Source organism: Ambystoma mexicanum, chromosome 2q, assembly GCF_040938575.1.
Source record: "Ambystoma mexicanum isolate Mex_15411 chromosome 2q, UKY_AmexF1_1, whole genome shotgun sequence".
Classification (NCBI taxonomy): domain Eukaryota; kingdom Metazoa; phylum Chordata; class Amphibia; order Caudata; family Ambystomatidae; genus Ambystoma; species Ambystoma mexicanum.
In genome coordinates this window covers 758,700,966-758,728,298 of record NC_090924.1, presented here as the reverse complement: position 1 = coordinate 758,728,298, position 27,333 = coordinate 758,700,966, and the positions used below count along the sequence as shown (strand labels likewise).

The 27,333-nt window shown below is 41.5% G+C and overlaps 1 protein-coding gene across 1 annotated transcript in view; it reads left to right on the top strand.

Moving 5' to 3' along the window:
• VIPR2 (vasoactive intestinal peptide receptor 2) overlaps positions 1-27,333 on the top strand; it is a 1,176,106-nt gene that overhangs the window by 1,094,380 nt on the left and 54,393 nt on the right. Inside the window, exon 10 of the mRNA XM_069647991.1 lies at positions 17,070-17,161. Coding sequence (XP_069504092.1) covers positions 17,070-17,161 — 92 coding nt within the window. The remainder of the gene's footprint in view (positions 1-17,069; positions 17,162-27,333) is intronic.

Sequence of the window (27,333 nt, the reverse complement as noted above, 5' to 3'; positions counted from 1 at the left end):
AAACATTTAACCTGACGTATTGGAAATATTGGAAATACTGTAGAGATCAGACGTATCTGTGTGTATGTATGTGTGTCGATCTGCAGGTATGTATGTATTGTGATAAGGTCATTTATCAAAGCCTATATAGGACATTCAGGGGTCCAGGCTAGGAGGAAACCCCCGTTTGTCCATAGAGAAAAATGACTCAAGAACACCAGAGGAGATTTTATAAGGTTTTGGGATCCTAAGAGTAGGCAGATAAGAGTGCCAACCCAGGAAGTAGATGTGGATACCCTGCCTGACCTCAACATGGTGGGCCTGGCCAGGGGCTAATCCGGAGGGTTAGAGAACACACCACATTTGATATTAAGGTGGAGGGAAGCACACTTACCGGGGGAGAATGGTGGAAGTCAATAGTCAGAGCCCTCATTACCCCAAATCAACTAATCAGCAGCTGTATAAATGGAAGCAAGCACTTCCATACATGAAGGGTATCTGATTGGGAATACGATGACATTTCAAGGAGTTGATAATCAACATGAGAGAAAAAGAGATTAGAGAAGCAAGTGGTCAAGCCAAGAAGGCCCCATAGCCGGACGTTGAACACAACACACTGGACATGACCAAGTCAAAAGAGCCAGCAAGAAAGGGAAAGGGAAACAGCTACGAAAAACTAGAGGTGACCAAGCCAACAGGGGAAATAGTAAGAGTAAAGGAAACAGACAATGAGACCCCAAACTGGCCAAGCCAAAAATGTGCTCTAAGGAGTGAAAGGCAAGCAAAATAAGCAGCCAAGCAGAGCCTGAGGTGCCAAAGGTGCTTGCTAGTGAGAACAAGACACACATCAGGAGAAAGAGCAAAGTTGATCCTGTTTTGAGCATACAAAAGGGCCAAATAGTGAGAGAAGAACAAATAGAAGAACTTGCAATGTAGAACCTGAATTGGCCAAGCCAAAAGGGCCAGATAGTGTCTTCTCCTTTTTAAACTACATAGTAAATTAGGCAGAATTCTGTTGTATGAACGTGTACTGGTTCTTCGGGGCATCTTCGGTAGCAAAACAGAAAACAGAAAAGCAAGGCAATAGTGATCACTAAAATAATTTTGTATAATAACCCACATACTGATATATATTACCCTGACTGTTCAATGGCTTAAATGACGAAACAGAAATATTATTTGAGTTGTAGAGAATGGACATTCAATGGGCTATTTGGAAAGGCTTTCTTTCTGTATCATGCAAGCTCTCCCTCTCTTGTATGTCTGTTTTCCTCACTGTTTCCTTTTCCCTATGACATGTAAAGCGCACCATTGCTTCTCAAAACTAGGTCTGCGCTCAATAAATACCGTAGTAATTACTTGTAAAACCTATATTTGTTTTAGTATATCATTCATCTTCTGAGCTTGGGGTAAAAGTTCCAATACATTATCAAATTGCTGATGGACTAAGGAAGACATGACGAATGGGACTTCATAATACAAGTTCACTTGGATTTCATGTTCTGCAGGCCCATATATAGAGTGTTTTTCACTCTGGGTCACAAGCACAAAACAAATATATTTCAGAAGTCTATCAACAGATGGATATAACTTTCATGCACCAGAGCTTAGGTGGTTCTATGGGCCAAAATGCCCATTGCATTCCAATTCCAATAGACACATCAGGAGGCACTACAGGAACACGTATTATGAATCAACCTGTTCCATCAGGAGTTTGCACTGCCACCGAGAGAAATTCCACATGTTTCGCCATGGCTAGACCTCAGGCGGTCCACCAGGGGCTTCATTCAGGAATTTGGGTCAGGATTGATGTGCGCAGTAATCTCAGATACCTGTCAGCTGCACATTCAGGTAATCCTGGTTTCCCGTGCATGCAATATCCCACTTCACTTGTCAAACTACAGAAGAATTTTAAAAATTAGATTTGTTTGTGACTTCTGTGTCACAGAGTTCAATACCCCTATTACACATAACTTTCCTTAACTCGGATCTATGTTTTATAACTCGATTCTTGTTATGAGTCCTTTGGCTTTTTCAATCCGTCCTAATCTATCCTTGGACCTTATAGCTATTCCAGGCTGAAGTCACAGAATGAATACCAATCCCAAATCTGACCTTCCAAGTCTCTTTTCATCCAGTTACCCAGCATATATTTCTCTTGAGCTAGATGGATAGCAGCTCCTACAGAACAATTTGAAGAGTTGGACATTATTTAGGAACTTCATGAAGGAAGGACACATTGCATCGTTCCTACCATTGTATTCAAAACCATCCACCTGTCTGGCATAGTCCTTTCTTCAGATAACAATGTACACCATAGCTTCTGTTGCTCACTAGTTGGTAGATTCTCTAAATAATTAGTTGTTGTAGTGTGGTAAAGCAGATGTTGGAAGAATGTACAGACCATGTATGAGGCAGGCAACTGTTCTAAGCAAGAAACCTTCAGAGATCCCAAACACATCTTTGCCACTATGGCTTCATTCTGTATTCAATGTTAGCTGTACAGCGTGTATCCCTTTGCTATTCCTCCTTTGGTATACACATCCCTGGTGCAGTATGGTTTCTGTTTCATTTCCTAGAAATATATAGCAAAATGATTGGCCCTTGATGGTACCCTCACAAGGTAGGTGTATCCTTTCAGTTCCTACCGTTCAAGTGGATAACCAGTGGCTTATTCTTTAATGTAGCTCTCCTTGTTCTGCAAAATACAGGTGAGCTGGACAATACGAGGACAGCTTAATCATTTGTCAGATTGTAGGCCACCCGTATTCTCTTATCCAGGGACTAGAAAATGTATCAGGGGCATTAGCTGGTCTGGGGCCACTTTTTCTGTTGTATTGGGTGGTACTTTGGGAAGAACCTCCAGTTCTGCTTAATTAGATAGCAAGTAGGATAATGCTTGACAGCTCGATGGTACCTGGCTATAGATAGGTACAAGGAACTGCCCTCAGGTGCCACATTCTCAAGGGGCAGTTCTATATGTGCATCCTTGCAAATCACAACTATCCACCACCAAGGCATGTTTTGGATTTCTTCTGTGATAAGTTTTCTGATCCCTGCATTGGTTTTTAATACCAGAATGTCATTAAAAATACAAATTCACAGTCTGTTGTAAAAGATTTACGTATCTGATCATGCAACCAACAGCAGTAGAGCATTCCCAATAACTGCTAACAACAGGTGTTACAACATCATCCCAGGTAGCTCTTTCTTCCTTTTTCCTTTTTTGCGTTTTAGCCTAAATGCACGATTTTTCACAACATAAAAAATGTCTTCTAATATATAAAATACAAACTCTTCATAAAAAGCTATATACATTATAAGAGATCAACGGAAACTAAAACATAGTTCAACAAAAAATCACTTAAATGAAATCCCAGATTCCGGAGTACCTTTAGGGATTCAATTGTCAGACGTCTCTCGTGTCTCGGTATGAGTCTTTCCCAGAAACAGTTCATTGATAGCTAGTCCGACTTGTTCACAAAGTTGCCCAGTCGCTGTTTCCAAAATTTCTCCGGTCCCCCTATACATTATTACCAAGTGGTATAGGGTCTAAACCACATCCTCCCCAAACATATTACTCCCTGGGGGGCCACTAGCAGGCCTGTCTCGAATCAACTGTGCTTCACATCTAACCTACCTGTAACCACTGGATTGACACTTTGTAGCCCTGCACTGTGCTTCACACCAAATTTACCTGTAACCACTGGATTGACACTTTGCAGCCCTGTGCTGTGCTGACCCCCTCGAAGCTACAGCGCACTATGAACACTCTTCTAAACTTAAAGTTCATCAAAGCAAGTCGTGTTGTGTGCTTTACCATCTGAGCCCCTCTGTGAATCTTGTATACATGATGTAGCCCCCTGTAAAATCAGGTGAGGCTTTACCAGCCTGTCTTGTCCTTATGATGTATGCATGCCCGATGTTGCCCCCTACAACTTGAGGTGAGGTGTGTCAGAGTATGCTGCCAACAACCTATGCTGTAATCCCATTGATGTAATCCTAATACGTATTTGCTCCTGAACTGCAACAAGCACTGTAAACTAGTGCCTAAATGCATCAGGGTTTTGTGTGCTGAAATAAATGCAAAATAACTACAAATAAATAAAATGCATAAATAAAACTGGATCTCCCCGGTTTTCACCAAATTGAGACAAAGTCTCAAGAATTCTGTTCTTAATCTTTGGTTAGGGAAACAGATCACATAATTAGCTAGAAAGCCCCTTGGCTTACCCAAAAATGACACAGATCCATGGACCTTTAGGACCCTCATTTGCATGATGGTTAAAATCCAGTCCATTCTAGACACGTCCTGCTTGACACCCACCGGATTTTCAATCAGTTCAAGCATTGAATGATTACACTGTTCCAAAAGTGAGCCAACACAATCACGTAGTGACAAATAAACCAGATCAGAACCTCTATTCCACTCAGCTCGTATATCTTCATATAAAGATCCCTTAGGAGGCGTCCTTATTGATCTACAAAGTGTAGTTAGCATCCAAACCATATGTGACTTGAGGGACTGCAGTACAAACTCATACTGCAAATTTACCACCGGACAGCTCTGTGGCAGGTGCACAACCTGGTTGCAGATATTGCCTTCAATTAACTGTTTGCAAGTATGGTGTACTTTCCAAACCATGCAACAGGGAAGGAATTACCCTTGCTTTGTAGTAGTTAATCAAAGGGCATACAGAGAATTTGCAGAAGGAACTGTAGATATTCCTCATTTGAGCTATTAGGGCAATTATTTTTTGGTAGAACTGTGATTCCAAGGAGCAACGAGTTCGAACAGATCATAGCTTAAAACCCAAATAGATCAGTTCACTAACTACTGGAATTAGCTGCTTCTGAATGGACCATTTAAAGATAGGCTTTTTTTTTTCCTGGGTCTCTTAAAAACAAGGATTTTCGATTTGGCAGGATTGACCAGTAGGTCGTTCATCTCAGCATAAAGGCCAAAACCAGTCAAAAGACGCTGCAGAGATATGGCAGAGTAGTCCAAAAGGACAACATTGTCTGGATATGCTATCCAGCAAATGGACTTCTTACCCATTTTGGGAGTAGCCAAGGAATGAACCACCAGAGCCTTGTCCAGATCTACCAAATAGAGGTTGAAGAGGCAGGGGGCCAAAATGCACCCCTGCCTCATGCCTCTTTCCGTTCCCAAATCCCTTGACAAATCGCCCTGTGCATTTAGATGAACTTGAATAGAAGAATCTTCATGAAGGGCTCTGATTATGGCGGATAGGCCTTTTGGAATGCCCCACGAAATAAGTTTAGCCCAAAGACTCTTTCTGTTGATTATGTCAAACGCCTGAGAAAGATCTAGTCAAGCTCTATACAAAATACACCTGTTTTTCTCCACCAATGTCTGAGAGGTGATTGACAACAGTAGCCCATTAAGGGATGTGGAAATACCGGTATGGAAGCCTGTTTGTGACTTTGGTAAAATGTTCTCTTTTTTTATCCACTCCTCTAATTGTCTTAAGACTACGGCAGCAAACATTTTCCCATCCACATCTAAGACAGCAATCGGGCGATAGTTAGCCGGGTCAGCCCAATCGCCCTTCTCCTGAATAGGAATAATGATCGCAGTTTTCCATGAGGAAGGAATAGTGGTTGTTTTCAAAATGTCTTCAAAAAGAACCGTAAGAATCAAAGCCCATAGCTCACTATTCGATTTTAGAATGGTGTTAGTAAGACCATTCGGTCCTGGGGCTTTTGAAGACGAGGATTTTCGAATAAGATTTATCATCAATTCCTTATTTAAATCCATTTGCCATCTTGGATTCACTTTTTGTTTTGCCCACACTGATGATGTTCGCTTATGTATATGGCCCCAAAATAATTACACCATACATCATCTGAGATTACGTTACTTTGCGATTCACACTGAAACAAGCTTGAATTGTTAACCAAGTTCCAGGAATTTCATGAATTTTTGAAACATAGAGCATTAAGCATGTTCTCCCCATTTTATTGATGGCAAAGATACTTATGTGCTCGCGACCAGTTTCTGTAATTGGTCCGTAGCACTTTAACTTTGGATCTATGTTCAAGATGACTGGTTGCTGAATACTTTACATTTCTACTAGACATTTTTAATGCTCTCTTCCTGGCCCATGTTTCCTCATCAAATACATGATTAAATGTTTTCTTTATATCACTGTTAAATGGGTATTACGTAAATTGATCAAAAACATGTGAACCAATGGTAGATGTGACCGAATTTGGTCACTACCATTAGATCGAATTTTTGTGATCAATTTGAAGCTGAAAATACTGAACATGAAGAGCGGGGGTTGCAGGGGTGTCAGCCTCAGAGGTTCCTGGGGTGTCTCCTGCTTCCTAAACATTGGGGGCGGGGGCCAAAAATTGCCCTGGCCCCCTTATTTTAATGAATGGTCAGAACAGGGGCCCAAACAGTTACACTACAGGCAGTCCACCCGCACACAAAACGTTTGCGGACAGACAACCCAGATCCATTAAATGATTTTGAAAGGTTCAGGTCCCATAGAATTTGAACAAACCCTGAAGAGTTGCACAATCTAGCCATTTCGTCATCTGATTTCTCTCTCGTGATTCTTATTAACCTCTCATTCAACATGTTGCCATTGCCCTTAAACTTGACTATCCGATTCTTACGGTTAGTTACTATCAGATTGGAGTAATTAGATGTCTACTTGTAACTATGCTCAAGGCTTAGCAGCATTGCCAATCTGTTATGGTCACTACAGCCTTTCTCCAGAAACTGGAATGATGAACAAAAATTAAACAAGTCTTCAGATAACACCAAGTAATCGCGAATTGAAGCAATAGAGCCACAGGACCGTGTAGATGCGGGAGGCATATCACCTTTCACACTCCCGTTGGCCATCTTTAAATTTCAATTGTCAAAAAAGGTTAGCCAATTTTTGCCATCCAATAAAGATTTTTTCCTAGAGTCCCACCCCTTCTTCCCCTGCAAACAGATGCAATGGTAATTAAGATCCCCACTTAAGATCATCCTTGCCATACCATGCACAATATTTGCATTAGTTTGCAACTCCACCAAGGACTCCAGAAATACTATTAGGTTGACACAGGGCGGGAACCAGTAAATATTAATCACAATTAAATGCATGGGGGCGGGGAAACTCTTTAATGTCAATATGATAGACAGTAACCCTGGAGTATTACTTGGCAATACTTCTATGGATGCGCACAACGAAGCACAGACTGAGATCATAAGACCCCCTTTGGGACGGCCACAGGATCCTTTGGTGGCCAATTGGTCTACTGTCCAAATTTAAATGGTCCAACAACCAGGTTTCTGGGAATAGGGCGAGATCATATCTATGAAAATCTCTTTCTTCATTGATTTCAATTTAAAAGAACTGGAGCCCTGTGTGATCCAACCCAATATTCTTAAATTCTGCTTCACTAAAGCAGACATTCACTTTCCCTCAACTTCTCACATACCTAAGCTATTATTGCCAGTAATCCCACATGTTGTATTTCAAATCTATCAAGCTCTTGTCCCTCCCTGGCCAATAGGCTTTCGCTCAGATGTTGTAGTGGGAGTAAAAGCAACTGCTTTTGAGGAAAAATTGTAGACCGAACCTGGATCTCATTGGACTAAAGTGTGCTCCTGATCAACAATCACCTGCAAAGAAATGTCCAGACCCAAATTACGCAAATCCTTTTCAGTGGACTGTAGGGCTTCGGCACCCACTCTTTCCTTTAAACCCAACTCAGCTATGTATTTGCAATTTGGACATGGAAAGCGTATAATCTCAATATCGTCAAACGAGAATAAGTATAAGTTTGGAATCTTCTTCAAGGCGAGCAGAATTGTGGTCCTATTTGGGGCCCTAAATTCCTTCCCTCTTTTAAATTGATACATCCATATCCTTGGGATTGCAAAAGGTGGAAGACATGCAAAGCAGTTCTCTTTTTTTTTAAACAGGGTATTGGATTGTGCTTTTTAGAGATAATGTATTGATGTCCTTCAGCATTTGTTGATTAATCATCCTTGGACTCGACCGGTTTTCCTCTAGGGTAGTCCCTCCCAAGGTGTAATCATATGTCTTTATGGCAGACTCCCGCATAATTGGTAGTATGGATTTCACCACCATGTGTGATTGGGTCTTAACACCATGGTTCAAAGTAGGGCACCATTTTTTGACTCCATTGCCAGTCTCCATAAGATCTGTGGCCATCGTTGTCCAAAGCGAGTCATTCTTATCAGGAATTATGGTCCCCTGTACCTCTGGGGAAATAACTATAAACTCGGACAAGGTGGATTGCCCAGGCTGAAACTTTTTGCATCTAAGAAAAATGGGCTCCATCATCTTTAGTTCCATCATCCCGTTCATATGAGAGCCAATGGTAGTCTTACATGCCATTTGAATATCATTCACTGGTTCCTTCAAAACCTGGACCTTAGCCGAGTCCAGAGGACTAGATGGAATAGTTTGTTGAGCCATTTCTTTCAACGCAATCTTCTTTTGCTTTAGGGTCTTTTAAGGGGCTTTAACCACCTAGTTACCTAGAAAATATAGAGCCCTTGCAAAATTGAATTAGCAGTATTCTTTATTCTGTTCCACTTTTTGTTTTTGGAGTTGGCTTCAGTGCTTTCCAAAATTTGGATCGCTGATTCTTTTGCTGACTTTCTTTTCCTTTTGTGGATCGTTCACCAGTTACACCTAGGCTGTTTTGAAGAGATTTCATTCATAGCTTTTATAATTTCTGGGTCAGTCAAATCAATTATGTGTTTTCCTTGCTCTAACACCTCCATGGTCATATTTGACAGTCTTCTAAATCCTTCCAACATAGATTCTGCCAGTGGGGCATCATCAAAGCTGTCATTCAGGTCACTGACAACAGGCATACTCATAACTCTTTGCTTGTAGTTGATAATTGATGGGGTAGCTGGATCCTCCACCTGTTTTACATTAATAAGATCTTCGATTTGCTTTAATGATCCTTCAGTTGTTTTTTCAAAATTCCAACTTGTTTAACTCTTGTTTTGTTGTTTGCTCCTTCACTTCCTTTATTATTTTTAGTAGGTCATTATTAATTGCTGACCTTAAACCAACCATTGTTGATTCAGATGTTCCTCTTTCTTGGGACAGTTACAGTAGTAATCCAGAGTGAACTTGTACCTCTGTCTTTAAAAGTTCAAAGACATTTAATAAGGATGCTAGTACATCACCGTGAAGCTCTGTAGAGGGGTGAGTAGGAGGACTGCAAATACTCCGGGAACAAGTTGTTTGTACACGTCACATTTGCCCCATTCAACGTTTGCATAGGGACTAATGAAGTAAGCTGCACATAATCCTCAAATAAATCTACATCACCCGTGCTCCATCACTTTCTATGGAAGTATTAATTTGTTTTGTTTTTTATGTTTTTTGCTGTAACCTTAAATTCAAGCCCAGCCATCCACAGATTTTGTACTTGGCCGGAAGGATACAGCGAGGGGAAATCATCGGCTCCAGCTCTATGATGAGGCATATCCAGTTTTTCATGTGCATTTGATAGATTAAGAGGGGAATCAATACGAGCCTTGGTAAACAGTTGAGTTTCCTCCATGGGATTAAGCGACTGCTGCCTATCCCCATTGTCCAGCTCAGGGACACGTAAGCCATCCAGCATGACCCCACTGAGAAGATGATGTGTTTTGAATGTACTGCTCAGTTTTCTCGGATTGGGCCTTTTTGCAAAATTCAAAGGAATAATGTGGCTGCCAATCACTCGCGACTGTTGCTGTATCAGTTTGAGAGACCCCCAACTCTAACAGTCTTTTAATAGATGTCTTACCAAGCGGCCATCACTAAAGCAGCCAGACACTTGTGCAGGCACTTGCACACAATCACTGGAGTGTTTCCTGTCATTAGACCAGCCAAATAGCCAACCAGCAGCAAGCCAGCTGCAGCCTCTGTGATTTGACCCACTTAGTGTAATTAGTATGCAGGAAAGGGGTGGAAAATATTGCCACACATGTCACATCTTACCTGCTGCAAAATCAAGGTGTCTAAATCAAGAATAATATGCAAGTTTTTTGCAGGTCTTTTCAAGTGAATCCGACATACCGGAGTGCTGGTGTGCCTGTCCTTCTTGCACCCACTCCTTTAACCAAGACCACGGTGGACACTGGGCACCAGAAACCTCTCCAGGGTTTCCACACACCATGCTGCTGACCTGGCAAGGGCCGGTTCATCACCAACTCAGCGCCTCCACCGTACTCTATCACTCTCTTGCTGGCTCTGTTGCTCTGCTCTTCCGACCGTCTATGTTGGTGAACGAGGGGAGAGGAAAGGACCTTGCGACATTCATTCATCGATTGTCAAGCCACACTGGCCAGAAAGCAACAGCTACTTCCAACAATCCCTAGCAGCTCTGTTTTCCTACAGTGACTGGCATGGGTCCACACTGGCACATCTCAGCATTTAACAGCAGTGTTCATGGTAAGCAGTACGTAAAAAGGTACACACCATCTGAGGACAGGCAACTCTTACAATTCTTATGTTTTATGTAAACGTATTCACCCAGCTCCAGGCTGTGAAAAGGCATCTAAGGCTCTTCCTGCAAGGCTTCACAAACCAGCAAGTAAATACACTGAACAGTTTTCATCAAAATCTCAAAATACTGTAGCAGAACATCATCCAACAGGTGAGCATTAACGTTTGCCAGCAGGACACCAGGTGATTCTGTTAAACACATTGGTGTTACAGTGATAATCTCAGGAATGCTCAAAGCTGCTTTCTTATTTGTGGTCTTCCACATGCTCATTATTATAATATTTTTTTATTAAAATGTTCGTAACGTGCTACTCGCCATTAGGCCTCACTGTGGATTAAAGCAAGTGGCAATATATCAAGCCTTCAGGCCAGTTTCAGAACATATTTTTGAAATTGTAATCTTTAGGACCTCATCTTGCCTCTCTACTGCTCCTGATAATTGTGGGTGATACGGGCCACAGCGCGTCTTCTGAATCTGTAGAATACTGAAGAGTTTCTCAACAATGTATCCATTAAAACCAGTAACTCAAAAAATATTGCTAGTCATTGGCACTCCAAGTAATGGCACAAACTATCTGATCAAGGTCTTGACAACAACATGTATTTCAGCTTTTATACAGTGTAAGCCTAACCCAATTGGAAATCATACTAGCAGTCACCACTATGTCTTCCAGACCTGAGGCCCCTAGGCATCGGGACAAAAATAGTTTTTATATTTACAAAGGGGCTCCACATGCACCCCTTGAACTCCTTTCCCACCTTAGCCAAGATTGTATTTCTAGCACACAAGACAATTGTCTGCAATGTTGTTCAGCCACTGTAGGAAACCAGATGCAAACCAATCTCACAAAATTGCACTCCCCATCTCCTCCTTGCCCACATGCACAATACTGTGGTGCAAGAGGGCCAAATAGTGCAAAAACGAATGAGGTACTACCAATAAACCATTTCTGCATACCATACTACATCAGTACCAGACAATCTGCTTTGTTCCAAGCATTATTTTTTGTGTCGTAAGCATCATGCTGAAACCTAGAGAGTTTATCAAGGGTAGTAAGGAGGTAGCAGCACTTAATTTTAGGGAAAACATTTTCACAGCTTGGGAATGACAGACAGGAAAGGACAGCTTCACTAGCCACAGCACAATGAAGGGCATTTTCATGGGTAACATTGTCTCTAACAAGTTTGATGGGCAGTACACATCACCACTGCCAGTACAAGCATTATCAGCAGGGCATTTAACGGTGCATTAGCAACACATTCTTGATAGGTGTTGCAGCTAATGTTAAACATTCCCTCTGCCTACAGAGGTGCCCATTATCATAGCCAACACTGAATTTATAGCAAGAATTATTGTACACAATGATGCACTTCCCTTGTAAAAATTGTGCAGGCTTTCATTGAGCTCAGCAACCCGAGCCGAGGTAAGTTCAGGATTATGTACACCTTCAATGTTCTCTTGTACTGTACAAATCACGTAAAAACTGTTTGCTTACCTTGCTCAACTCTCAAACATGATCCTTCTGAAAAATAAATTAGGTCATGATTTTGAAGAGTTACATCTAAAAGATAATTTTGGGGACTTGCAAGGACTGAGGTCACAGTAATGTAGCTGTGCGCTTTACCGTCTTCTGGGTCTGTCATTATGGAAGAAGGATTATGAGCTGTGCAACAAGTCAATGTAACATTGGCAGAATTTAACAGTATACGTTTAAACTTTGTGAGACCAGAAGAAGAGTAAGGCCGTTACAGCAGGAATCACTGCAAAAAAAACGAGGTGATCCCAGCACAAGGTAGTCAGACGACTGAACTGCCAAGGCAGTAGAAGCCACAGACCGTAAACAACGAAGTAAACTAGTTGTAAATGAATCAAGCGCTGTGCAAAAAAAGGGTATTGGATAGGGCTTTTCACCTTGTTTTTGTTTACGGCTTAGGTATAACCCTATTTTTTATAGGAAAATAGAGTTAATGGGTTTCTCTAGTTGGAAGGCTCAGTGCATGTGTATAAACAGCCATCTTTTAACATCTGTGAATGCCTATTCTGCTTCACTGGACCATTGGAGTGGTTCGGTGTATCCATATGTGTCTTTACCTATAAGTGCATTATCATTGCAGAATGTCCCGGAATCCACTGGCAACAGTACCCCGCAGCACCTAGGAAATAGCTAATTTGTGTGGTCATGTTAGGCTTTGTTATTTTTAAGACCACTGCTACTCATAAATCAGTTAGGTAACATGCACCAACAGAAATATCACATCATAAATTATGCACTCTACATTGACACTATTGCAATTTTTGATTGGATGCTACATGCCCTTTTTCAGCTAATGCGACCTCAACATTTTAAACAAGCACATATTTACCAGGGAACACCACATCCCTAGGTCCTTTTTCAAGATCTGAGAAAAGAGTGTGGGGCTTTCTGTCTCCCCCTGTGAAAGCATAGTCCATGTGAGTGTTACCACTGTGATGGGTAAAAGTGAACAAACATTGGCAATCAGGATGTATGGCATATGGAAGATAGCGGAACATAAATAAAAAACAGTTAAGCAAACACTAGTAAAACGAATACAAGTGAGAATCGTTGCAGAATTTGGTACCAAAGAGAAGGTGTGTAAGACCACTGAATTCACAGTGTCTAGGTCCTAACACAATGGTAGGCGGTTATGGTTAGTTTCTTGACTAGAACAATTGGTGTATTGCATTGGCTAGTAGGTGGGACAATTATATTTTGTTTTAACAGTGACTCAGTGATAACAATGATACTTCTTTCTGCTTGAGGGTGTAGAGATACTGTGGTTTCCTTGGGATAGGTTTGGAAGGATCCACACTAAAACTAAAGGGCTCAGTATTACCCCAGCATATTGAAGGGAAAGAATCGACTTACTTAATAAGAACACATACTGGTCTAATATCAGGCCAAAGGTTACAGAGAATGATACAGTAGCAGAAAGTAAAACAGGGTTATTAGAAATACCAGCAGATTTCACAGTAGTAATAGAGAGATGCAGATTTGTAAAATCATTAGATCGAAGTGCTAAGGAATTTGCTCCCTTATCCACTAAACAAAATATATTTTCGCTTCAATCGTGCATTCGACAAACAGACCTTCTTGGTGAACAGGTATTACTGCTTGTAGGGCAATGTTTACTACGTCTGTACTAGTTTCATTTCTTGCCACCAATGCTTATAGTTGAATTACCTGCGTGTTAGCATTGAGTAATGGGATACCATAATGAAAACAGTTAGTTGTGGTCTATTTGGACAATCAAATGTCCAATGTCCTTCCTGTTCACAGTAATGTATGACCGTATTGTTTCCTATCGACATGACCTAAAAAGCCAGTGCATTTTGGAACCCATCTGTACCATCATGTTCTCTGCCCCAGTCCTATCTCTCCCCAGTTCATCATGCTATGTTTGCACTTACAACCCTGTATGTTACTTGGAACCCAAGTACCTGCTCCATCTATGTCAGCTCCAGGAAGCTGACTTAAAGGTACTAGCAAGTGAGGGGCAGGAAATCCATACACTTCACCTGCCGGTGTATGGCATGGACTAATAGTCGGAGTAAAAGTACTTGCTTGGTCGCTAGGGTATACGCTGGAGGTAGCTAATTCTGCAAGTCACATTGATACGTGATTTGTGATTCTGCAAGTGTTGTGCATCTGTGCAAGTACAGGTCAGTTTAAAGGGGAGCTGGTCAACCAGATTATACAGGGCTCCCTAAGCTCCTCCTTATTTGATATAAATGTAGGTACATCGCCTTGTTTATGTATGTATGTATCTTTGTATGTGTATGTACTAGGATTTATGGAGCACAAACCTAGCTGTGAAGCAACAGAGATCTGTACAACAAGGGGGTAAGGTGCAGGCAGGGGCTCGCCAATCACCACTTAAACCTATGAAACCTATTGAATAATATAGCATAGTAAACCATTCAAGCAAATCTGGTGGGGCATATCCAGTGTCTCATGGAATGTGTTTTCTAGTGCAACATCCTTTCACCCACGTGTGACAAAATCATTCAGGCATGTGCCTTTGCTGTAGCCACCCACCAAAATATCAAGTGCTGGAGAAGGCTTTTGAAGTGTCCTCTGTGTGTGGTGCAGATGTCTCAAATGTCGAGTTTTTTTGTGCAAGCCAAACTCTGGCGTGAGCTATGTTGACAACAGCCCACACCACAATTGTGTTCTTGTTTATTTGGATTTGGTGGAAATCAATAAAGTGAACAGCAATCCATTTTTTCAAGTTGATTTCCGAGTACATGTGAATAATGCCTCAAACGTGTCATCAGTTGTGTTGTGTCATGCAGCGACACAGTCTTGTGCTGAAGAAAACAAACCACAAAACCTTTAACCATAGCAAGTTTCGTTTAAGTTGGGGTCCTCGTCGCCAGATTCTCATGATGTTATGTCGTGAGGGTCCCCAAAGCCTGCACAATGTGAGTGGTCTCTCGTTCAGGGACAGACCCCTCTCAGCACTCTGAATTCTGCTCCTTTAAAAAGAAATATGCTTTAAAAAAAATGTAATATATCAAAACAAGGCGAGAGCTCTGTGCCACCCCTATTGTGTTGATGCACTAAACATCAAATGGTTGCAAGACAACTAAAAGCCCGCCTGATTTCTGAGGCCCACCAGTTCTGGACGAGTGAGATAGATCAGCAGTTGTCATTTCCACGTCTGGACCACAGGACCCTTATCCAATCTATTGAAAGTGTTTTTGTAATTTCTACAAAAAAAAGAAACTAAAAAAAAACCGACAAATTAGTGCCATTGATAGGATGACATTTCTAGCTTTGAGATTTATTTGCAAAGATATTTGACTTCTGACCATTGTCATCTGTGTATCAACACTTTGATAGCAGGAAGAGATCTCCACATATCTGGCGGCACAGGACATTGCGTGTCATTTCAGTGCATGGCCATATACTGTCTGGTGGCACATATTATAATGACTGAGCTTGATTTGATAGGACCAAATTTAGAAAATCTTTGATGTGCACTCACTACTGAAGGATAGCGCTTTTTTCCAAAAACCTTTTTTTCTGCTCCTTCGTGGTTATTGCAAGTTTGAATAGGACTGAAATAAAATGGTCTCCGCCCCTATGATATGTTGATGAATTTGCAGTAGTTGCAATATCTGTAGTTATTGAATGTATTCCGAGCATTCTGGTTAGATGAGAAGAGGTCAATAAGGAGTTCCATGTGCTAATAACAGGAAACGTGAACAATTGTTGGCTTGAGTATTTACGTTTTGATGTGCCTTTTATATCATACTGTTGTGCTCCTAACAAAAACTACTATTCGGAAACAAACACAAAGTCTGTCATCGTTAAGAGGCGATGGCTCGTTGGGACACAAGTTGATGGTGGCTGTTCACCTCTAGAAGGCTGCACATAACAACATTAAATCTATACCAGGCCATATTTGCTAGGAAGTATTAATGCTTCAGTTGGCATAAATTAATGCATAAGATATGATGTAATGGCTGCTTACAGTCAGCACTATTGACAGGTAGACTATGTGAAAAGGATTCAGTGATGTACAAAATGTACCTCTAATTTTTTGTTTGAGTTCTATGATGTTCAAATAGTGTTAGGGTTCTTCCGGCTAGATGAAGCCAAGATTTGGTTAAACATTTGCATGTGCACCGGTGGGTAAATGTTGGTACTATAAATACCTACGAGGGCACTAGAAACACTTATGAATGTATTGGGCCAGAAAGTTGAGGCTTCAGAGTGTATATATGGTAATGATCTGGCAATTTTATGATGTATGCCATATCCTTGTCCTTTGTTCAACATCAATTGGTAGTAGGATATCCATTTAAATATTGTACACGTAATGCAGAATTTATTTTATTTCTGCAATTATCCAAACTGCGCGCATCAATAGCTGTGGCCTCTCTCTGAGAAAACATTCAGTGTGTGATAATGCTGGATGCAGGTATACCGAGTTCAACACACAGATCATGTTGAGAGGAAGCATCCAATGAGTGAAAACACACTGTAAGCTGAATGTAGCCAAAATGTTCATCAGTGCTGAGTGCAGGAGTAACAGTAATGAAAAGAATATAACTGTTTGTTTACATCCCACTTCATGCCAGACTCTAGCCTAGTAGCATGGGACCGGTTATCGAACCCATGCTGCTCAGTGTTGGCTTGTTTCCAAGATAAGCAAATTGTTCGTGAGCTCTCCTCAAAGCCGGACAACCTCAGACATTTTCAAAATCAAGTTTTGCATAACTTTATCTTTGCAGGCAATCTTTTATGCCATTGCAAAAGTATGTTTACACTTGCAGTTCCTGCAACATCACAGCATCCAAGAGATCATGATGATCATGCTTAAGCAGATGTTTTGTACAAACCTAAGATTTGTCTTGAAGGCTTCAGGGCGACTGAAACACTTGTATTCACAGGTCTCGCTGCCTTCCAAGAGGTGACAAATTATAGGAAAATCACTCCATTTTAAATAATAATTGGCAAGCATTGTGAACATGTCAACAATTCAATTGCAGTATTCTACCTTTCAGGCACCCTATCATTGGTTTACAGTTTTTAATTCATATTTCTACAGGTAAATTTCATCCTCTTCATCAACATCATACGAATTTTACTGCAAAAGCTGATGTCACCGGATGTAGGAGGCAATGAGCAATCACAATATAAGTAAGCACTTTTAATAGACATAAGTAGTGTGAAGTTAATGTACCAGATTGCTAATGCAGAACATGAGATAATTTCAATAATTTAAATTATACTGAAATTAAAGCTATTATCGCACCTTAACAGAATTAAAGTTTTTTTCTAAGTGGAAGGTGTGCACAAGTTTAAGAAGACAGACTGAAATATCCATGATGTTAACCTCTTATTTACATTTGAGAAAATATGTATTAATACAGCGTATATTGTCCAGAATAATTTAGCACTTTGCTTGGAGTCTTCCTCCCAATCTGCCAGTTTTGAGTGTGGGGGTGGAGGGATGGCAGTATCAAGCAGGAATCTTTCCTGATCAGCCAATTTTGTGGTAGAACTCCCACCATTCACTATTCCACAACCTACCGGAATTCTGAAGTAACACTGCCACACGGAATGAAATTGAAGTAAATCTGGCAATAAATGGAAGTATTTCCCATAATAAAATATCGTAACAGACACCCCTCCCAAATAAGCAAATATTATCTATGATGGACCCCTTTTCAACCGATATTGTGCAGCAAATCTTTGAATAGTCAGCATTGTGCAGGAGCATACCATCACAGTATTGTGCAAAAAGCATACAGTAGGCACTCTCACCCAGTTTCCAAAGCAATGAGGTTTGCTTTCCACCAAATCCTATATGCCCTAAGGATTGCCAAATCCCTAGCCCCACAGATGTGCCTCAGACCATCCTTAGGTCACTGCCTAGAACCTCTTTCTCTTCATGACAGCAACTCCCATGGCTCCAAACTTTAGATTCCTCCCACCCTGTCTCCCTGCCTCTCAGGATCCAATGCAATAATATGTACTACTCAGAGAAATGCTAAAAGAACCCTGAATATCTTTGGGGCGTACACAAGAGCACCGCAACCTGCCACCTAAACAATATCTCCAAACACTGAACGGCCACGGAAAACCTGACCACAGGAGTACCAATTAAAGTTCTCCAACCTTCATGTGCCACATTTCCCAGAAACACTGCAACCGAGGTCCTTCTATCATTTCTTGCGAGGCCTTACCTACACACCAGCCTCATGCAGGGCCACGGTAGAGCAAGTATCCGCCACTTCCAAATGAACCTACGAGTGCCCTGGATGCAGGAATGAGCAGGATATTTTCCATTTCCCCTTGCGTACATTTGACATGATATGATATGATATGGCATTTGTATAACACGCCTGTACACAAGCGTAGAAATGGATTAAATATGTGGCTTTGAGTTCAATATATCAGACTGTTTTGTTCATATAAGCCAACTATAGAGTTATAATGTCACTGGGGCACCAAATGGATCTGTGTACATATAGGAGCGAGTGCAATAACCAGGTAACTATTTAGAGCCTTTTTAGGCATTTGGTGCTGTGCTGGTGGTAAATCAGCTGATATACCGCCAACATAGGTTACCATTATTGCCACTGGGTCCCGCGGGTTTACCAAGTGATGGTAAGGTTGTTTAAATCCCCATTTTTGGGGTATGTGGGTGCCACTGGGATTTTGGCGGATTTACCATAAGCATTAATTCATACACAGTAATTACGACGGTTTCTGCCATTACAGTGGAGGATTTACCTCCAGCGTGATGATGGAGGTAAATCCTCCTCTTCTACGCCAAACTCGGGATTTGGTGGAGAGATAAAAATGGTGGTACTTCTCCCACTGGCAAAAAAAGTGTTGGTAACAGAATTACTGCCACTTCTTTTACCACTCTGCCAAACCCGAAATGAGGCCCTTGGTACTCTATTGCTCTAAAGCAGGAATATTCTAGAGGTGGTCACTGAGAGACCAATTCACTGAATTATCCAGAATGTCCGGCTGTTAGCTATTCACAGCTTTCCAGTTATCATCGCTGCCCTCGAATTTCCAAGAGGAAAAATGAACTTGGGAAGATTTCCCAACAAATCCTTAAAACAATATGCTTTCATATGGGTTATATGTGGAAAGTTCTAAGGAACTAAAATCACATTATGGCAAATAAAATTAAAAAATAACATATGCTTTTCTCTATCATGGCTGCTCACACGTCGGATGGTGCCTAAGATCTGGGCCTAGCCCAATTTCACCCGAGTATCGAGGGACACAGCCACAGCACACGTTGTTCTTAGTTTGGTTTTTTGTCATGTTTCATTGGGTGTCGAAACTGTTACCAGGTCATCTCTTAAAATGATTATTAAATTGTTTTGCACAATACATGATCTATGTAAAATCCCAAACAGGTGGAGACAAACCTTAGAAGTAGGAGGATGTGAATCGAGTGCAGCCCCACTGCTGATTTCTATATGTCAGGGTGAAAATGTATGTTCTATGCATCATAGAGTTACATGAATGTGCATTACATGCACATTAGACATCATGACTTCCCCAAAGAGTCTACCTTTCATAATGGCGTGGTGCTGCTAGGGCTTGCTGAATTTGGAGGCTGCCATTATTGTTTGGCATGGTTTTCTTTCCTTTACACTGCCCGTATAGTCTATAGTAAGGCCCCTTTGTGGCTGAGAAACTGTAGTGGAAAACACAAGCAGCCGCAACCCACAGCCAGCAGGGTGCTCTAAACCGTGTGTTTAGTAGTCAGACCTTCAGATTCTCCAGTGAAAGCTTCGGAGTGTTTCTCTCATTTGGTTCACAAAGGGGAGGTATTCTGGCCAAATACATCTAACCTCCACAGCATTTCTTGTAGGTTGAAACTCTGTGAACACTTGAGGTGTCAATGGGGAAATGATCAGCCAGTGGAACTGTGTCTCTGCAGGGGAGAGGGGAGGTGGAAGCATAGTGCAACTTGTGACAAGGTGTTCCAGCCAGGTCTTTACAATAGTCTAAGTGACTAGTCAAGGCCCCAATTATAACTTTACACATGCAAAGGGACATAAATGGACAAATTCTATAAATAGAATGGTGAATATGGTCGTAAAAAGTACAGAAATGGTAAGCAGAAAAAAATAAAAGTAGTGGAACACCGCTCCCGACCGTTCCCGCTCACTGAGCATGGAACAGATATGAAGAACATGCACATTGAATAGACTAGCACTGGTACAGATGAACAATTGATGTGCCAGATTAGCATATATTATTTACTGAGCTGTAATTCTGGGTAAAGGCTTTGTATTTTAATATGTGTTCCCTTTATTTAAACACGCAATGAAACCTGGAGCATACTAATGTTATCCTTGGCTGTTTCTTGCTCAGCCAACAATCCGCCTTTTGTTATAGCGACAGGTGCAGACAACTGATATTGTTGAAAGCGGTGCATTCAGCATTTACATGAAGTCATGCAGTCTGCATGTAAACGAAAGCAAAAGGAACTCTAGTCTTCTACGGCTGGCACCGCCACTGAGGCTATGAGTAGCAGAGGCAGTGTCCGCAATTGCATGGGGAAAGACACGGGTAGAGGTTTTCACATCAGGCAACCGCTAAATGACGTCCATGTACCTGCCCTTGCTGATCTGGCCAAGTATAGTCCCAAATCCCTCCTGAAGAAACTAGTGGCTCAGCAGCTGGAACACTTTGATGAACATCACCATCTGCTGGATGACAATCAGGCTGGATTTCCAACCATGCATGCAACACACCCATAATGAATGATTTCTGGTTGGAAACAGATCTCACCATAATCCTATTAGCTCTGTTAGCGTTTTTAAACGTTGATCATGCCAAACTCCTTCTGCCACTTTTCAAGTTAGGAGTTTGGGATAGAGCCCTTGGTTGGGTAACATAATTTTGGCTAGCAGGCTTCAACAAATGTCGCTTCCTCCATTTCCGTGTCTGGATTTCCCTCTGATCTGTGCAATACCTCAGAGCTCAGCCCTGTCATCACCTCTGTTTAACGTTTCTACAACTCCTCTCGTATACCTGGCTCATTTATGTTGTGCATTTGCCAACACTTATGCAGATGAGCTCAACTTGTCTGACCGCTATTAATAATTGAATACGAATTCATTGTTTTAAAATGTACCCAACAAAGACCTGTATTATCCCAGTGGGACACCCAAACCTGTATCCTGCCAATAGGAATCTGCCCCAAACAGGTCGGACCATGTCCGTCACCAATAAATGTGTTTTAACTGCATTTCCATGGACAGAAAATTCCCAAAAGTTCCCATATAAGCAGCAGTAAAAAGATCTTCTGCATCGCCTTTTTCCTTTTCTGTCCTACCAACTTCATGTTCTGGCTATTCTAGCTTGTCTGGCCTCACACCTGAACTAATAAAATAGCAGTTACCTGTCACTCCCAAGATTTAGTCCAGCACCTACAGCACATTCAGAATGTGGCTGCAGTCTCGCTTCTTCTGTACAACGCTATGAGCCTGTCACATCTGCCCCCAAATCACTTTACCTGCTACTGATGGAGGCTAGAATTAAGATGAAATCACTTTGTTTGGTCCATAAAGCATTTTATGGCCCAGGCCTCATTGCTGAGATACGAATTCACATCTGGCTGAGAACTGCAATCCAAGGATCTCTCTGCTCGATGTCTTCAGAGTTAACAAAATAAGATGTACATGCCAAGCCTTCTCCTTATTGCCAGAAATGTGCGGCATGCAAGGGTCATGTAAGGAGAAACAGTGGCAATCCAAACTGCAAATACAAACACTTTCATTAATTGGGCGTTTGAAGATCCGGACTGAATTACTTCCTTCTTCAAAGGTCAATTTCATGTTATCCTCCTCCACCAGTCCAAGGATCACCAGTACACTCTGGCTTCGTATTGCCACCAACTTCCAGGGGCAAACAGCTAAAGTGCATAGAGGCCTAGCGGCCCCCTTACCGCAAGGCCCATGCCACAAAGAATTAGAGGTTGAACATGTGGCTGCTGGAAGAGGCTGCCATTATTGTATCTGCGTATGTCCTGAGAGAGTTCTACCTCCTAAGAGTATGGAATAAAACAACTGTGCTTCAGACTCAGCCTTGATTTGGACTGAGGCAGAGTTCCATTGGTCACTGGATATTGTGACAAGAAGACAGTGCTGATTTGTGGAGCAGATCTAGTGGGAAAAGGGGTTTGCACAGACAGAGCTGTATGTCCTGCCCAACTGCTTGGAAAAGGAATGCCTGACATGGACTTTGTTTGGTAACAGATACTGTGCAAGCTCACATATGAACACTATAAGGACTAGTGTTTAGAATACAGGCTACACAAATCACAGAGGGATTGGTAATATTAACATTTGTTTACAAACTAACTGAGAATGAATAATATAGATGTTATACTGTCAGGGCCTGCTTAGCACCATGGATAGAGTTCAGGCGCCATCAGATTACTCTGTGATTTACTTCCAGGCCATGATACCTACAATATGCACATCCTATTGCCATACTATTGCAAACCATGCCCCATAGGCATGGTTGAGTATCTCTGCCTTCCAATGGGGATTTTTTTATTCTGGGGTGCCTTGCTGTATACCATGTTGCTGTTTTGTTGTGGCGCTGGTGATATAGAAGATGTTTTAATGGACATGACATGAGGCTATCTTTGCTAGCTAGAGGGAAATCAAGGGAGTATTTGATTGGAGGCTGCCTGCCAAATCTCATTACCACAAAGCCATTGTTGGTTTAAGGCAACTTCCTGGTACATTTAGGGGTACTCTTCTTGGCTATATTAAGTTTCTAGGTAAACCCAGTTATTTATTCAGGAACCGCAGAAGCAACCTGGCTCCAGCATTGATAGTTATGCTGCAGCCAATAGCACCAACCTGGTCTTTCTGCGAAGTTCGGTGCAGATCACCATCTTATGTTTTGTTATGTTATATTGCATTACTTTGCATTTATATAGCGCCTTATGTACCATTGGTATGGTCTCAAGGCCCTGGTAGGTTGAACGCCCTCGGCAACCGAAGTTCAAGTCAGTAGAGAGAATAGAGAGAGTCAAAAGGTGCATGTGAGCACCGGATATGTGTGCAGCTGGTGTGGCATTTGTGTGATAGCTGCTTCTTAGCGGTAGATGTGGTGGTTGAGAGATCAAGAGTATGTGTTTGTTCTGGCAGGTTTTTATCCAGACCGATTCTGGCTGCGTTTGGCATGAGGAGAACACCTAGGCTGGAGGGTGCGTAACCAGCAGTATTTAGTTAGAGTGATGGGGAGTATGAGGCAGATGATGGTATGAGAACAGCTATCCCGAATGGTGTCATAGTATCGCTTTGTTCTAGTTGAGTGGTGGTGTAAAGAAGAGAGTAAGCGTGGAGATGTGATATGGTGGTTTACCTTAGGTGTTTGAGATCGGGCCCACTCCAATAGTTCCATGTATTCCATTCGTTCCATGTACTCCGACTGTTCCAAGCATTACGACCGTTTCAAGCACTCAAAACTGTTCTTTTCCATGCTCTTTCAAACGTTCCATGCACTCCAAACCATTCCATGTAAATTGCGCAATCCCATGCACTCCAATCTGTTCCATGCACTCCAATCCGTTCCATGCACTCCAATCCATTCCATGCACTCCAATCCGTTCCATGCACTCCAATCCGTTCCATGCAGACCAATGCGTTCCATGCACACCATTAAAACGTATGTGGTAGCTTAAATCCTGACACCCAGGCAACACTGTGTGTGGACATAGATTGCCATAGTGACCAGGTATGCGGTGCTGATCAGCAACAAATTGTCTGCACACAGCTGTACCTACACATTTGATTCATGCTGGATATTAAACATATACTGTCCTACCTAACTGATCCAGATTTCTTAATATCTACCATTTTTCAAAAGCTTAAGTCCCTCAAAATTCAAGATCTGGTGCAAATCAGAAGGGGTTGAATCCCCTTTTTTGTCACCAAGGCTAAACCTTCTGTATTGTACCTGGTACATTTTCTATCCCCAAATAAAACTCCTCAAAAAGACCTTGATCAATGTTTCCCTCCTAAAACATTGAGTTGGGCCTACGCAAAAGAATTCCCATACAACCATGTTCTGCTTTGCTCTCCCGCCTCTCTATATGTGGGAATACCATGCTAGTCAAATCAAGCCTTACCCAATCCATAACCCACACAGCTAACATTAGTATTGCAGATAGGCGAATCAATAGTGTCTTTGATGATAGAACTATGAATTGTGACACACTTATAGACCACACCCTAAAGAAAATCTTTGGCTATGAGACTATCTCAGATTTTTCCAGTTGGATTGGTTGTGACATTGTTGAAGGACTTGACAGTGCTCTAATGTTTGGGTCACTTGTAACCATAGCAACCAATGCTAACAGAGATGCTGGAACAGAGTCTTCCTGACACTTGCTTCCAAATGGTCAGTTGAAATGATTTTTCATTTTAAAGATGTCTCTTCTCACTATACTTGCTGCATTAACAAGATGAACAGCGTCACTATCTGCATTGTATTCACATGCTTTGCTCAGTGTCAGTCCAATATCATTATTGAATACAAGCATCAAATGATGGCCTTGATTATGTGCTTCCATATCAGGCAAGGAAGCAAGTATACTGTTTTTCAGCTTTGTGGAATGTATGCATCCTGAAAGGTCACTGGCAAGTTGTTTTATCCTCATGCTGTACATATTTCATAGGTCGAAAAGTTTAAATATGGGTGCAATTTCATTGTCCATTCGAGCATCTTCAATGTGTGATATAAGTTCTGCAAATGAAATACCATGGTTAATTTGGTGCATCTTAGTTTCTTGTGTTGATTTTTTGTCTCTTGCTCCGTTGTAATAATACAAGGCAATGAATAAAGTACTTGGCATCTTGTGCAATAATATTGCCTGCACTCAGTTTAGCATGCAGGGGTTTGTTTTCTAGTTTAAGGACACAATGAGGAACGTAAGCATCAAGGCCAAATGTAGATGCTGTACACAATGATCTTCCAGCTGGGCGAGGCATGTCACAAAAAAGACATTGATTTTGCATTCTCGGTACTTTTTCTTGAAAACTCTGACGGATGAATTTCTTAGAACTTTCAGCATTATTCACTGATGATACCTTCCTTTTCTCTGCTATTTGCAGTTTTATTAAACTACAATCTACATGATTCAGGAAACCAAGCTTTACGTCGTACCAATGTTGCCTCAATACCTCCACAGTCATCCGGACGCAACAGATTAATTGTCCTTAGTAAACACCCAACACTACTAAACCCCACTAGAAAATTGGATATTGTATTATAACCATCTGCCTTTGTATCACGTTTAGTATCTGCTGGACAGCTAAGAACCCCCAAATCGTCTTCTTGGTAGATGAAACACTTGTCACACTCTGTTTCTGTGATGTGTCTAGAAGTATCATGCTTGTCTTCTTGGTAGATGAAACACTTGTCACACTCTGTTTCTGTGATGTGTCTAGAAGTATCAGGCTTGTCTTCTTGGTAGATGAAACACTTGTCACACTCTGTTTCTGTGATGTGTCTAGAAGTATCAGGCTTGTCTTCTTGGTAGATGAAACACTTGTCACACTCTGTTTCTGTGATGTGTCTAGAAGTATCAGGCTTGAAGGTGTTTATCAGCTTATGTACTTTCTCCACATATGTATCTTCTTTTTCTTCTTCTTTATTGTCATAGAAACTCCATCATCTGTGAACAAACAAATGATAAAAATATCCACTGCTCTTTTTTTTCACCCTTGTTTTGTTTATGCATTTTTATGAACTATTGGATGTTTGGACACATATCTACAACATAAATTCAAGGAAAATCACATTTAATATGGAAGTAATGACATCAAATAACATACGAAAGAGAAGATTAACAATTTTCTGAGGCCGCCATTTTGAATGTCTGTCATTACTGTTAGAGGGGAAATTTGGCATGGCCTCATAGCCAAAACCAAACCTTTCTATATGTAGTATATGTGCCCCAAGTTCCATGCTTATATCATCAATTACACAATTCTTCAAATATTTCACCTATCTGCTGTACTACAAAATCTGTTGGATGGAGTTTTTTAATAATGGAATTTCACTCTCTCACCTATATCGGATTTCCCTTGAATCCATTGCCAACATAACCTTAGCTTGCACCAGCCACTAACCTCTGTTCACCAGGACTATAGTCTACTCACAAGTATCACCAGCTGTTCACGGGGAACTGGGATTATACAACAGACTTTGATATGAATATCATCTTCTACAATGGATTTATGATCAACTCATCTCTGAATATTCTCCTACTTACTCTTGGACTGAGGAAAGATTCGCCATAAGATAATACCCAATATGTTTCACCAAGGCTATTTACAGGGACTGCCCCCTTCTCTCTCACTCCCATCTCTCTCACTCCCATTGCTGAATAGGGAGATGTAAAGAGGCATGTATGGCATGTAAAAAAGCATTTAAATATACTCTCCTCTTCATCCGGTATCCGTAGAAAAAAATTAATCAAAAGGTTTTGAGATAGAAATGACTGAGTCTTTTGACTGAAATGTTTGCACATTATTATTGGGGTGGAGTAAGGGTACAACTTAAGCTAGGGGGTAGAGGATGGAGGATTATTTGTTTTTTAAGTGCACAAAGCCAAAAGTAACGTTTGAAATTCAGCCTAAGAAACTCTGTATTTCCTGCTTCCAAATCTATTTTTCGATTATTTCAAGGACATCCTCTTCATCCAAGTGCCCTGCTCCAGGCCACAGAATGTACATCAACCTACAATACTCATGACAGATTTGAGAAGATTAGGATTGAGTTGGGATTTAGATAAAAGCAGAAAGCATTTCCATGTTGTGCCCATGAACCTAGAAACACCCTCACTAACAGGCAAAACCTGCCCTGGTTTACACCTGAAGTCACCACACTCCGGCTACTTCGGAGGCAGGCAGAGTGCAAATGGTGCATTTCGTACAGCCCCCTAGCTCGCCTTGCTTTGCGCAAAGCATCAGCAGCCTATCAGGGGGGTATTATTGAGACCTAGCGCATGTATTATACTTCTCGGGTTGTACCAGCAGGTAACTGTGCCCGGGAATTATTCAAGCTGGTCTAGTCTCTATCTCCTGCGCCCCTTTCCAATCCGGCCCTTCCATTTCAATGGCTATGCGATTCTCTATGCTGTTTTTTTCATGACCAGATCATCAGGATCCATCACAAGATCTCTGGATCAGGCACTGCGCCTGCCCACCTGGTTGACACTGTGACCCTGTGACACTGTGACCCCTTCCTGTTCTACTCACATCTTGGCCAATTATCCTAGGTATGAGGATATGGACAACATTAGGGTC